Consider the following 12,090-nt stretch of genomic DNA (forward strand, 5'->3'; position numbering starts at 1 on the left):
AATTTATCAATTTCATTCCCCCTCTCACTTCTTGCTTCTCTTTTTAAAATATTTTATTTATTTATTTGGCAGAGAGAGAAAGAGAGCACAAGCAGGGGGAGTGGCAGGCAGAGGGAGAAGCAGGCTCCCTGCTGAGCAAGGAGGGAGGTCACTCGTTCATGACCTGAGCCAAAGGCAGACACTTCACTGACTGAGCCCCTGGGGGGCCCTCTTCTTGCTTCTCTATGGACCGATTAGTCCCTGTCTGCTGAACACCTGTCAACTTGGGATCTCCCTTTACTGTCACCCTCTCTCTTTCTTGTGTTGAATCTTCTGATTTTTGGAGCCTGTGAGGTCTTTTATGTTTTATCTCTCACTTTAGTGGTCTGTATCCTCTAATAGTTTGACAAGAAAGAGTGTTTAATTAGTAAAACTTTTGAGAACTTGTCTGTCTGAAAATGTCTTTCTTCTGTCTTCAAAGTTGATCATAGTTCATCTGGGTATGGAATATACATTAAAAATCATTTTCCCGCAGAATTTGAAGGCACTGCTCCATTATCTTCCACCTTCCAGTGATGTTGTTGCGAAGTCCAATTACACTTTTATTCCTTATTTTTGTACTTGATTTTTTTTCCTCTCAGAGATTTTAGGATATTCTCTTTGACCTCTGTGTTGTGAAATTTCCTTGGTATAAATGTTTCCATCTATTATGCAAGGTACATGGTGGGCTCTCTCATTATGGAAGCTCGTGTCCTTCAATTCTGAGAAATTTTCCTGAATTATTTTGTTGTTGTTCCCCTCCACCCCCATTTTCTCTTTCTGAACATGTATTACTTGGGATTTTGATTCTCCTGTACTGAGCCTTTTTTCTGTCCTATATTTCATTTCTTTGTTTTGTTGATATTTTGGGAAGATTATTTCAGCTTTATTTCCCAATCTCGCCATTGCACTTTTTCTACCATATTTTCCCCCAGAATTATTTTTATTTCCCCCCAAAAACATTTTTTTAAGTTTCATGTTCTTATTAATGGATGCAATAAGTTCATTATCTTTCAGAGGATCTCAATGACAGTTTTAAAAAATGTTCTCCTGCTTCCTTAATTTTTAATTAAACAAAAATTTAAAAATTACACAAAAACAATTGTATTGGCTTTTGTGTCTTATGTTAGCAGCTTTCCTCAGTGTCTGATGATTAATGGCTACCTGTTTATATTTCAGAAAACACTGAAAGAATGATTAGAAGATACAAGGAGAAGCCTGTGTTTGCCATCTGGTAGATTTCACTGGGAGGTGAGCTGGCTGGGCTATTTCATTGGACACCCCAGCTGTCAGTGTCTCTGATTTTGTTCTCTTGGCCTGGTCAGTTTCACCATGGAGAAATCCTCTAATCTCATACTTGGAGAGAGGTGGTAATAAAAGTACTTCCCAATGGCCCTGGGGCTGAGTAGGTGGACTTTGATTAATCACCCTGTTTAATTTGATTAACCCTCCCTGAGCTCTGCCCGGTGTCCCCACATCTAGAGTCCTCTGTCTTCAACTTCTCTGGAGGATAAGCTTCTAGCCTATCATTGACAAAGGGGAGGGTAGTCACCTAGCTGCGTGGGGTAGTGGAAAGGAACTGAGGGTCTAACTGCTTCTTGTAGAGATCATCACCAATCCTCTTCTTTTCAGCCCTGCACACACCTGTACTTTTGGGGGGTGCCTCCACTGCCTTAGCCATTCTGTGGTTCTGTGGTACGATTCATTGGGCTCTTGGGTCTCCCTTACTGTTTGCTTGGGTTTCAGCTTCCTCTGGTTTGCTAAGTCAGTGGCCATCTGTTCTATTTTCCAACTAGGAAACTTTGTTGTCCCTTCCTTTCCCATCCTCTTTGCCTAGTGTATTCATGGCTTAAAAAACCCCTTTGCTGATATTTTTGAGGATTTCACAGGGAGTGACAGTAAACCCTTGTGTCCACCATGTTTAAGAAGAAGTTGATGTCTACCTCTTCAATCCCCTGCCCCTGCTCTATTTCAGTCCTTACCTCAGCTCTACCTAAATATTATATAGGTTCCTAATTAGTGTCACTGAGTGTTGGCAGACCACCCGTGCTCCAACCCGTCCTTCTACCTGGTCACCAGAGTAAACCTGGTGACTGAAAAATCCCATATCATAAGCTCCCCTGCTCCTCTGTCCTTTGCAAGCTGTACACACTCAACTACTTGATTTTCCTCCAATGTGTCTTATTCTCTCAGGATTCTTTGCCTTTGCACATACTCTTCCTTTCTGGGACCATTCTTCCCTTCTATATCCACCTGACAAGCACCTCTTCTTCCTTCAATTCTCATATCAAGCACCACTTCTTCTTGGAAGTCTTCCTGGCTTTCCCAGGCAGAGGAACTAGCTTGCCCCTCCATGCTCTCTTGTACTTCCTGAGGGCTCTTTTCACATGGGATGAGATTTATCATTTAAGGGCTTTTCCTCTCAGCTACTCAATAAACTCACTAAGGACAGGGGTTATGGACTTAATCTTTTATTTCCTACCACCCAGCACCTTGTCCGGCATTAAACAGGAAAACCAAAAAACCCACTGAATACGCGAGATTGAGCTTGATTTTCCCCAAACAGAACTAACACTTAACTCTTCAGATGAATTAGCGACCTGGCAGCTGAATTGGAAAGAAGTCTACATTGGCTAGTTCTAAAACCCAGATATGTATTGTCCTTGCTTTCAAGTATATAGAGTGCAATTCGTTCAACCCCTTTTCACAGATTATATGAGCCTTCAAAGACTGTATCAGAATAATTTTCAATTGATATATTGATCACCAGTCCAAGTAGTAGCTTATTCTCTGTTATTTGTATGCAAATGATGGCTCTGCCATGCTAGAAAAGAAAGTATTGCCCTAAACTAAGAGAACATTTCCTTTAAAATTTTGATTTTGGGGCGCCTGGGTGGCTCAGTGGGTTAAGCGTCTGACTCTTGATTTCAGCTTGGGTCATGATCTCAGGGTCGTGAGATGGAGCCCTGGGCCAGGCTCCACCCTGGGCATGGAGCTGCTTAAGATTCTCTCTCTCCCTCTCCCTCTCCCCCTCCTCCCTGCTCTCTCTCTCTTAAAAAAAAAAAAGTATAAATAAAATTTTGATTTCACTATTAATTTTCAGCGAAGACTTTTTATTCATAGGCAATATAAATGGACAGAAAATAAGAAAGTGTGAAACCAGCTCTAGGTGGGAATAAAGACCGCCTCACTTGCAGTCATGCAAGGTGTGCAAGCCACCACAATTTGCCAGGCTTGGCCGCCCTCTCTCACAGTGGACTTTTCTCACTGTATAACTCTAACGTGCTATACGTATTTGGTGCTATTATTATCATTACTGTTTTTTCAACGATCATTCATGGTATTCTTGTAAAATCCATGTGAAAATGAGGGCTGTGTTACCCAGGTTCTAAAAATAAGAAAAAAGCTCTGAGAGGCATGGCTTTGGCCAAGTCGCTGGGTGGCGGGTGGCCCAGCTGTCACCCAGGTCCTGCGCCGTGGCCCTGTGCCTGCCGGCTCAGCTTTGGGCACAGCGCACGGTCATGAGTGCCCCCGAGAAGGCGCCCCTCACTCACCATGACCGTGTACTCAGTCTGGGCTCGGATGGCTTCTTTCAGGAGCAGCAGCTTCTCCGACTCCTGTCAACAGACCAGAGGCGGGCTCTACGGGGCCACTGGGTGACCAGCAAGCGAAGGCGGCGGCTGTCGCGGAGCCCGGACGACAGGCAGCCGCTCGCCGCCTCGCTGGCCCGGGCTCCTGACACGGAGCGGACTTACCGGCGCCGCAGCCTCGCGGCCCGCGACGGCTTTCACAAAACTCAGGGCCTCCGGCGTGGCCGAGCGAATGTTGTCCACGCGGCCGTCCCGGAAGCGGCGGATGGACGCGCTCTCGTACGTGGGCACGAGCGTCCCGTGGAGCCTGCGGAAGACGAGCGAGGAGGGGCGACTGGCGTCGCAGTCTCGGGAAGCCAGAGCCGCCGACAGAAAAACAGCCTCTGCGGGCTTTCGTTGTGCAAGCCCCACTCTACTTGGCGTAGTATTTCATGTTAATGTTAATAGAATTCTAGAGATTTCCCAAAGAGGAGTGTCGGGAGAGCTGCGTGCGCGTGCATCCGCTGGGGACACTGCGTGGATATAAAATAAAGAAGTGACAGGTGACTTTTCAAAAAACCCCAGTCTGGTGGGAAACCTAGAATTTTCTTCGAGACCTGATGAGGGTTTGATTCATAGCACAGAATGGCATCATTGTGTAATTAATCACTCACACCCTTGAGGGAATCCTGTTTTATTTAGAACAATTCAGCCCTGACCTAAGGGTCGAGGCAAGGAGGGGCTTTCGTGGTCGTGAGTGGAAACTGCGGCACAGGCCCTGCCTGTCGGGGGTCAGCTGGGCTTCCAACCGCTGGGTGCCATGGCTGTGCCTGTCCTGCCCGATGTCTGTGACAGGAGTCACTCCCCACACCAGCCAGAGAAAGTCCCTTCCTTAGGCAGGCAGACCAAGTGAGCACTCCAAGGCTTGCACACCTGGCTGGCACACGTCTTTCTCACCCGTCACTAAAGTCTTTGGTGTTGGGGGTGGGGAGGAGGAAGACACAGAGTCACAGAGGGGCAGTGACAGCGCAAGTCACAGTCCTGCATGCTGGCCTTGTCAGAGCATGTAGCTCCCGTGCTGAGGGAGTTCTGGGAGGGGGAAGGCCAAGTCTGATTCAGCACAGTGCTTGGCGCTGTAACTCGGCAAGAAGGTGAATAAACTTTCTGGACACTTCTGTCGCATTTCCCCAGGGAGGAAGGACTCTGGCAGGGAGTTCATTTCCTGTATCTCTATGGCCCCTGGAGGGAAAGGCCATGCCCAGCACAAAAGTAGATGCCATCACTGGCTAGTGGCTGATCAACCCCAATCTAGGCAGCCTCCAGGCTTCTGCTGAATCTAGGGGCAGATTTAAAAAATTTTTGTTGTTGTTATGGCTTAGACTCTGAAGAGTGTTCTCCATGGGAAGCAGATCCTATTTTGGCGGTTTGCGGAGCTCAGGAGCCTCTGGCCATGTCCATTGCTGGCCACGTCCAGTGACACAAAGATCACTTGAGGGTAGAAGAGGTTGTGCCCTGTGCAGGGTCCGCTAGGCCCTCTTAGCTCTCGAACTGGAATGCTCTCTGAAGTAACACCGGGAGGACCTGACCTCATGGCCCATCTCTGCCACAAGCCAGTATCAGAAGGGCGACAGTGGTTCCAGACACCAGGTCCTGCCACGGCTCAATGCCAGCGAGGTCTCTGTGTCCCCACGATGAGCACAGAGCTCATGTGGGATGATGTCAGCCTTCCCAAGGAGTCCGAGTGCTCAGAGTGGCTGCAGCCACTTCCTTTCCCTGTGAGTTATGGCCCCTCGGGAGGACACCGGGATCTGGGCTGCTGTGTCCACACGGGTGCTGTCTGCTCGTTAGTGAGACCTCCTTGCCCTGGCCTTATTGCAAGGTCACTTTACGCTCCCCCCATATATTGCAAAATAAAAGTGGGTCCTGCTGGGGTCCTGGGCCAGTGTATGAGCCGTTGCTTCAGGAACACTGGACCCAACAGGAGCCAGCCTTGTCTTGAGGACGATCTACTTTGCATTTTAGTTTTCGCGTCCTATAAAAAACCAGTTGGCCTCCCTGCCTTGTCTTCAACCCTTCCTCTCTACTTTCTCTCGTCCCCAGCACAGAGCTACCATGATAAAGATTTTCCTAAACCACAGACCTGACTCTTCCACCTCAGTTAATATCCTCTAGTGTCTTCTCACGTCTGTGACTTAGGTCCTGACGCCTACTCTGTGCCATGTGTGTGAGATACCCAGAGTGTCAGGCTTGGGAGAGACAGTCTAGAAAACAAAATCGACGAATCGATGAACAAGATAGCTCACATGAACAACTGCGATGAAAGAAAAAGAGGGCACCGTGTGATAGGCTGGAAAGCTGGGTGGCGAGGGGGCCTGAGGTGGCTGCTTTAGGGAAGGGGGTCAGAGAAGGCCTGTGAGGGCTGACTCCCTGGCGGAGACCTGGGGGGAGGGGAGGAGCTGGTGTGTGAAGAGTGGCGATGGCAGCGGGTGGGTGGGCCGAGACTCAGCCGGAGCAAGGGGCTAGAGGTGGGAGAGAGCTTGGGAGGAGGGCCCCAGCAGAGGCTAGTTCACAAGGAGTCTTTCTAAGCCTGGACTTTGTTCTAAACATGGTGGGAAGCCATTGGGGTGTCACGGCTGGAAGAGGAGAGACGGGGACGAATCAAGGATGAGTTCACATTCTTTGACTTGCCCCATGGAGGCTGCTGGTTGCACGTCCTTATCAAGGAACAGGGCACAGCTGCAGGGGCCCACGTGGTCTCGGTGAGGGCAGGAGGAACAGCACCTGGGCCTTCGCTCGCGCGATTTCCTGTGATGTCCTTCCTTCTCTTTTCTGAGATTGGACTCACACTTCAAATCCCAGTTCCAGCAGCACCTCTTTCTATGCAGCCTGCCCTGCCCCTCCCATCCTCTAAGCCCACAGAAAGTCATTCCTCCCTCCAGGATGCTTCCAGACTCTGGAGTGTAGAGCAGCTTGTCGGGCAGCCCATCTGGGCAGGCTTTGCTTACCTGTAGAAGGCCAGCTGGAGGGCCACCTGGATGAAGGCATCAGGACTGCATTTCTGCTTCTTAATGAATGTTTTCCCAAAGGCATAAAACTTATAAACAGTGAAGTCGAGATTCTTTACTATTCTGTGGGAGAAAAAGAAGAGGTGCTATTGCGTGCAACATAGAATGCACACTCCTCAAAGTCTAACCAAGTCGCTCAGGCTTGGCCCACGACCTAGTGCTCTGGAAGTGGAGGACACGGTCCTTGCCCGCCAGGAACATATCAGGTGTCAGAGACAGGCCTTGACATATGGAAGTGGCAGAGGGCACGCCAGATCAGGGTTCCTCTGAGCAGAAAAGGGAGGCTTGACCAGGCAGGGCGGTGGCCCTGTTGTGCTGGAGGGGGAGGGGGCCTGGCTGCAGGGAGGGGCATGGTGGCACAGGGGCCCGAGAGACATTTGCATGGACAGGGAGAACACTGCCCACAAACAAAATCCTAGAAGCCCGTTGCCCACAGAAGTGGGCCTGAAAGAGGCCATACTTCTGACCTGCTGGGAAGGTGAGTCCCACATCCTCAGATTCTTTTGGCGTCCTGGCCATTCTGCCAGACTTGGCCCACCGCCTTTGCCCAAAGATCTTCTATGAACCTGTACAAGCTTGGACAAGCTGCCTTTCTGCCTCTTCTCCAGCTGCCTGCACCACGAGCTCCTATCCATCCTTCAAGGCCCATTGTTGCAAAGCCCTCCCACAATGTCCTGGTAGAATTCCACTGCTGTGTCCTCTGTGTGTTTAGGCCTGTATGTCTTTATCTGGTTTGAGCATTTGTGTCACACGTTTTGGTCTGGGGGTCTACTTCCTCCGCTGAAATGTGGACGGCAGGCTCGGTGGCATATTCATTTCTGTGTCCTCAGTCTTTCCACAGTCCTGGCGCACTCACACGTTTGATGAATGGATGAATGAACGAACGATGCTCGCTTACCGAATGAGGCAATGAACACTGAGAAGGGCCAGATCTAGTGGCCAGCCTTCAGCTCCCTCCACAACTTGCCACCGTGCCAGTGCGGGAACCCCCCAGAAAGGTTCCCCCAGAAAGGCCCCCCAGAGAGGCCCACACCCACCCCGGCCCTCCTGCATGGGTCCCATTAGGGACTGAACTGCCTCTCTCCCCTGGGGAGAAAGGCCCCCTTGTCACATTGCAGTGTAAATTCAAGCAAATTGAAATAGCTTGGATTCAAATGACCTATTCAAACCAGTTGTTTATTACTCCCCCCGAAAGCAGGGGGATGATTTCCCCGCCATGACTCGGCTCAGTCAGGTGAAACCCATGAAAAAATAGCTCCATGTTTGCATTTTATGGAAATGATGGAGACTTCAGCAAGGTTATTTCCCCGAGAGTTATAACTCCTCTTATTTTGACTACATTTCCATGAGGGGGTGGGCAGGGGGAAGCAGAAGAGCTGGGGTCTTTGGAAACTTCCAGGGGGCCTCATCATCCCGGGTGGAGGGGGTTGGGGTGAGGGTGGACACAGGGTGACCCCAGAGCATCGCCCTAAAAGAGGCTTGGACTTCCTACCGTTGAAGTTTTTCCGCCGAGGAGGCTAAGAGGCCTTGAATTTCCGGGGAGCATTTCCAGCGCAGCCTCCTGGGGGCCGGGAGCTCGCTGACAGAGTCGGCTCGGACCAGCTTCTTGGCGCTTGTCACCCTGCAGGCACAAACAGGTGACGGCCTGCGGCCCTGGCAGCTGAGGGCTGCGGGCAACAGTGATTGCCCTCTGCGGTCATCCTAGCCTCAGGGGGTGGGAGCTGCCCCTGATCCACCCCTGATAAATAGACTGACACTCAGTCAGAGACCACCCAAGTAAGCACCTAGCAGAGCCGGGATTCCAGCCAGTTCTGCCTGACTCCAGGGCCTGCCATTTCTTTTCGCATTTTCCTGCCCCACTAACACTTAGGAAACCCGTGGAGAGAAATTAAGAAGCAAACTGTGTTGTGTGTCTATGAGGGTGGGTATGGGCTTTTAGGGATTCTAAAGAGTTCCTAAATCATGGAAGAGATTTAGAACTTAGATTCAGGGAGAAGATTCTGGAAGGAGAGAATGGACAAACCATGAATGGAGGAAGGAACTCGGTATGTTTAAGGCATAGAGAAGCACGCAGTCTGGTCAGCTTGGAAGCTAGGGAGAGATATCCAGCCCATGGGGGTGGAAGGAGGTGGAACTCACAGACCTCCCCTCCTCTTTGCTGGGTCAACAGTCGGCCCCGCCCAGACTCGGAATAAGAAATAGGTGTTGGTCTGGGCTTCCCTGGGCCAAAGCAGATGTTCCTTTTTGGCTAAGAATTCTTTGTCAAGCTTCTCCCTAACTGCCCTAAACCTGATATCCAGTCTGCCCCCACTGCCCGCGGCAGGTAAAGTGTCTGATGTCAAGCTGGTTTTCGAAACCATCTTTTGCTAAGACACTTTCCAGACTAATGCAGCCCCCCGGTGGCAACCCAAATTTTTCATGGCCTAGCTTGGCAGTCCGTTGGCAGTCTGGCTTTGCCTCCCCTGCCCTGCCCCCAGACTCACATGTGCTTGAGTAGATATTCTGTGCACTGCACCAGGACGATGCCATCAAACGGGGAGTGTTCGCACACCACGCCACAAGTGCCATCCCGGCCCACCACAAACTGCAATAATGAGTAGAGAGGTGAGTGGACCTCAGGTCGGGTCGTCTGCATTTCAAACTGGCCACTTGGCTCCAGGCCGGATCTCCCTGGCCTCTCGGGGGGATCTCTCCTCCCAGAACACCAAAGCACATTATCTCCCCAAAAGAATGTTATATGAAATTGCCATGACCTGAGAATATGGGGGCCTCAAGACAGCTCTATTAGGTGACCTCCTTCCCAGAAATGCTCCGGACAGTGAGGGTGGAGCCCAAGGTTCCCTGTGAAGTAGCCCAGGGAGTCCTAAGAGCCCACCCTGAAGCTGTGCACTCTTGCTTAGGTCACGGGCAAGTTCCTCTGGCTTCTGTTAAGCCCTGGTTCCCCCTCACAGTGTGCAACAGGGCCACGATCCTGTACAGCTTCGTGCACGTGTCTAGATGGACCCTGTATGTTTGGCCACCATTGATTTTATTCCCAGGATCTAGCCCAGTGTCTACCCCATAGCAGGTGCTCAGTAATTTTGTTGAATGAGTGATTGACAGTTAGTGATCCAATTTGGATGATGTGCGGATTCCTAGGGAGAAATAAATTGTCTGTTGATGGGAGTGAAGGAAAGGTGTTGTGGGGATGCTTCACGAACTGCTGCCTGGGCTTCGAGTCAGGCACCCAGATACCAGGTCCGCCATGGCCACCTGCCAGCTGGGAGATCTTTGACAGGCCATTTCAGCTCTCTGGCTTCAGTTTGCTCCCATTTCAAATGGATAAAGCCCAGTTCACAGGATTGTTATGAGGATTAGAGAGAAGGTATAGGAAAGGTCCACAGGGATGGCAAAGGCTGTACTTAGCTGACTTGGAAAAAGGACATACTCAGCATGTATAGACATGCTGGGAGAAAAGAATGAGAAGAATGTGATTTGATTGTTAAAGCGTAACCCGGATAAAGTGGGGCTGCCCATAGACCGGCTCGGCACAGCGTCACGTCTAGTCCGCCATCCATAAACAAGCAAGCAAATCAACAAGCTACTGACAGTTTTACTGATGCCCTTCCGGGGCACCGTAACGCTCGATACACACGTGAGCTGACTCTCCTCCTGTCTTCCCCCGTCCCTCACATAGTGTCAGTGGCCCGAATCTCTACTCCCATTCTTCAAACAACCTTCCCACATAGTCTTTCTCAAAACTCATCTCTTGCAGTCTTTTCTCTTTTCCCCAATGTCCCCTGCTTCTCTGTCCTGAGACTAGCTCCTGGTCATTCAACTCAGGTCCCTGGAGCCTGTTTGGCTTCTCTAGCTCACCTGATCGTCTGTTCTGCCTGCGAAAAGAGCCCAGGGGTGGGCTGTCATCTGTCCTTGCCACTAAAACAAAAGGGAGGAAAACGGTGCCTTTTTAAAATCACTACTGAGGCTTCCTATGTTTCTCGTCCTGTACATCCATTATATCATTTCATTCCCACAGCTGCTCCATGAAAGATTACTAGCCATTAGCACCACCGGTGGCGGCTAAAACAGCCGGGGCAGCAGCAAGTGGACTCATCAGAAATAGCAGAATTGATATGCAAACCAATAAAAAGGATAACCTGCTGAATATGGGGGCCGGAGAAAGAGAAAAATGAATGTTGCCTAGAAATGCTTATCAGTGGGAGCAATGAGAGCCCAAAGCATAGTGATTGTTGGCCATTTAATATGGTCATTGTGAAAGTGGGGTGGCTTTAAAAATAAACAAGGTTTGATTCAGGATGACACACTGGAGAAAAAAGGCTAGAGGAGGGGTGCCTGGGTGGCTCAGTCGTTAAGCGTCTGCCTTCGGCTCAGGGCGTGATCCCAGCGTTATGGGATCGAGCCCCACATCAGGCTTCTCCGCTAGGAGCCTGCTTCTTCCTCTCCCACTCCCCCTGCTTGTGTTCCCTCTCTTGCTGGCTGTCTCTCTCTCTCTGTCAAATAAATAAATAAAATCTTTAAAAAAAAAAAAAAGGCTGGAGGAACAGAAATGAAGGGGCCCAACCTCGAACTTCATCCACACCCGCATGAGTATTTCTCTCCAGGCCAAAGTGAATGTCTTGTTTCTGGGTTGATGCCATGTGAATGGAAACTATAGGAATTGCTTTATTTCATTTTATGACTTTCCTTCTGTGGGATGCTGGGCTGTCCTACTTCTCAGGGATGGGGGTGTGTTGAAACGGTCAGGGGAGAGTGATGGAGATTCAGAAAAGCTGGCATTTCTGGGCATTAGACATGATTCTTGCTGAATGCATTGAAGATGTGTTCAGTGGGGCCCCCGGGATGCCCCCACCTGACAGTGTGTGCTGGGAGAGGGGAAGTGAGCTCCGGGTCTGACCCAGAGGTCCCACACGCCTGGGACTGCAGGAAGGTTGGGAGTTTGAGCTGGGTTTGGTCACTTGCTCCTGAAAAGAATTCTGGCCAGTCCAGAGGATGACACCAGTGGCCCATTTCCAGTGCCTTCAGGTCCCGTGGACCCAGACGCAGCATTCTGGGCAGCACAGGCCAGCGAGCGAGCCTGCCGGGCGTGAGCACCTGCTGGCTTGGGCCCCTGGCCGTGCCATTGGGGAGGCTTACCTGCAGGGATTTGTCATACCAGCGGTTTGCCCCATTCTTGCTGTAGCCTCCACCATGAAGGAGCTGAAGCGCCCTGTTGGTGTCGCTGAGCTCCACGCCCCCCGGGGCGTCCAGACACACGAGGCAGATGCAGCGTTCGATCATATCCAATGCGTCCCGGTTGGTGGAGTCTGCAGGCCAGGCAAACAAGGCCTTACCCGCTATCCTCCAAACCCCAGGCCTGAGGTCCCCTCCACGGAGCCCCACACACCACAGGCAGAAACACACATGGACCCCCAGCCCCTGAGCAGGTCCTGACTCCTGTC

At 50.7% G+C, this 12,090-nt stretch overlaps 1 protein-coding gene across 1 annotated transcript in view; it reads right to left on the reverse strand.

Annotated features, from left to right (window-relative positions):
- Nucleotides 1–12,090, reverse strand: part of CHAT (choline O-acetyltransferase) — a 43,590-nt gene that overhangs the window by 4,524 nt on the left and 26,976 nt on the right. The window contains exons 7-12 of the mRNA XM_040623771.1: nt 11,786–11,955; nt 9,136–9,236; nt 8,145–8,273; nt 6,593–6,715; nt 3,774–3,915; nt 3,573–3,635 (exon numbers count right to left, since the gene is read on the reverse strand). Coding sequence (XP_040479705.1) covers nt 3,573–3,635; nt 3,774–3,915; nt 6,593–6,715; nt 8,145–8,273; nt 9,136–9,236; nt 11,786–11,955 — 728 coding nt within the window. The remainder of the gene's footprint in view (nt 1–3,572; nt 3,636–3,773; nt 3,916–6,592; nt 6,716–8,144; nt 8,274–9,135; nt 9,237–11,785; nt 11,956–12,090) is intronic.

The sequence above is a fragment of the Ursus maritimus genome, unplaced genomic scaffold, assembly GCF_017311325.1.
Source record: "Ursus maritimus isolate PB19 unplaced genomic scaffold, ASM1731132v1 scaffold_7, whole genome shotgun sequence".
NCBI classification, from domain to species: Eukaryota; Metazoa; Chordata; class Mammalia; order Carnivora; family Ursidae; genus Ursus; species Ursus maritimus.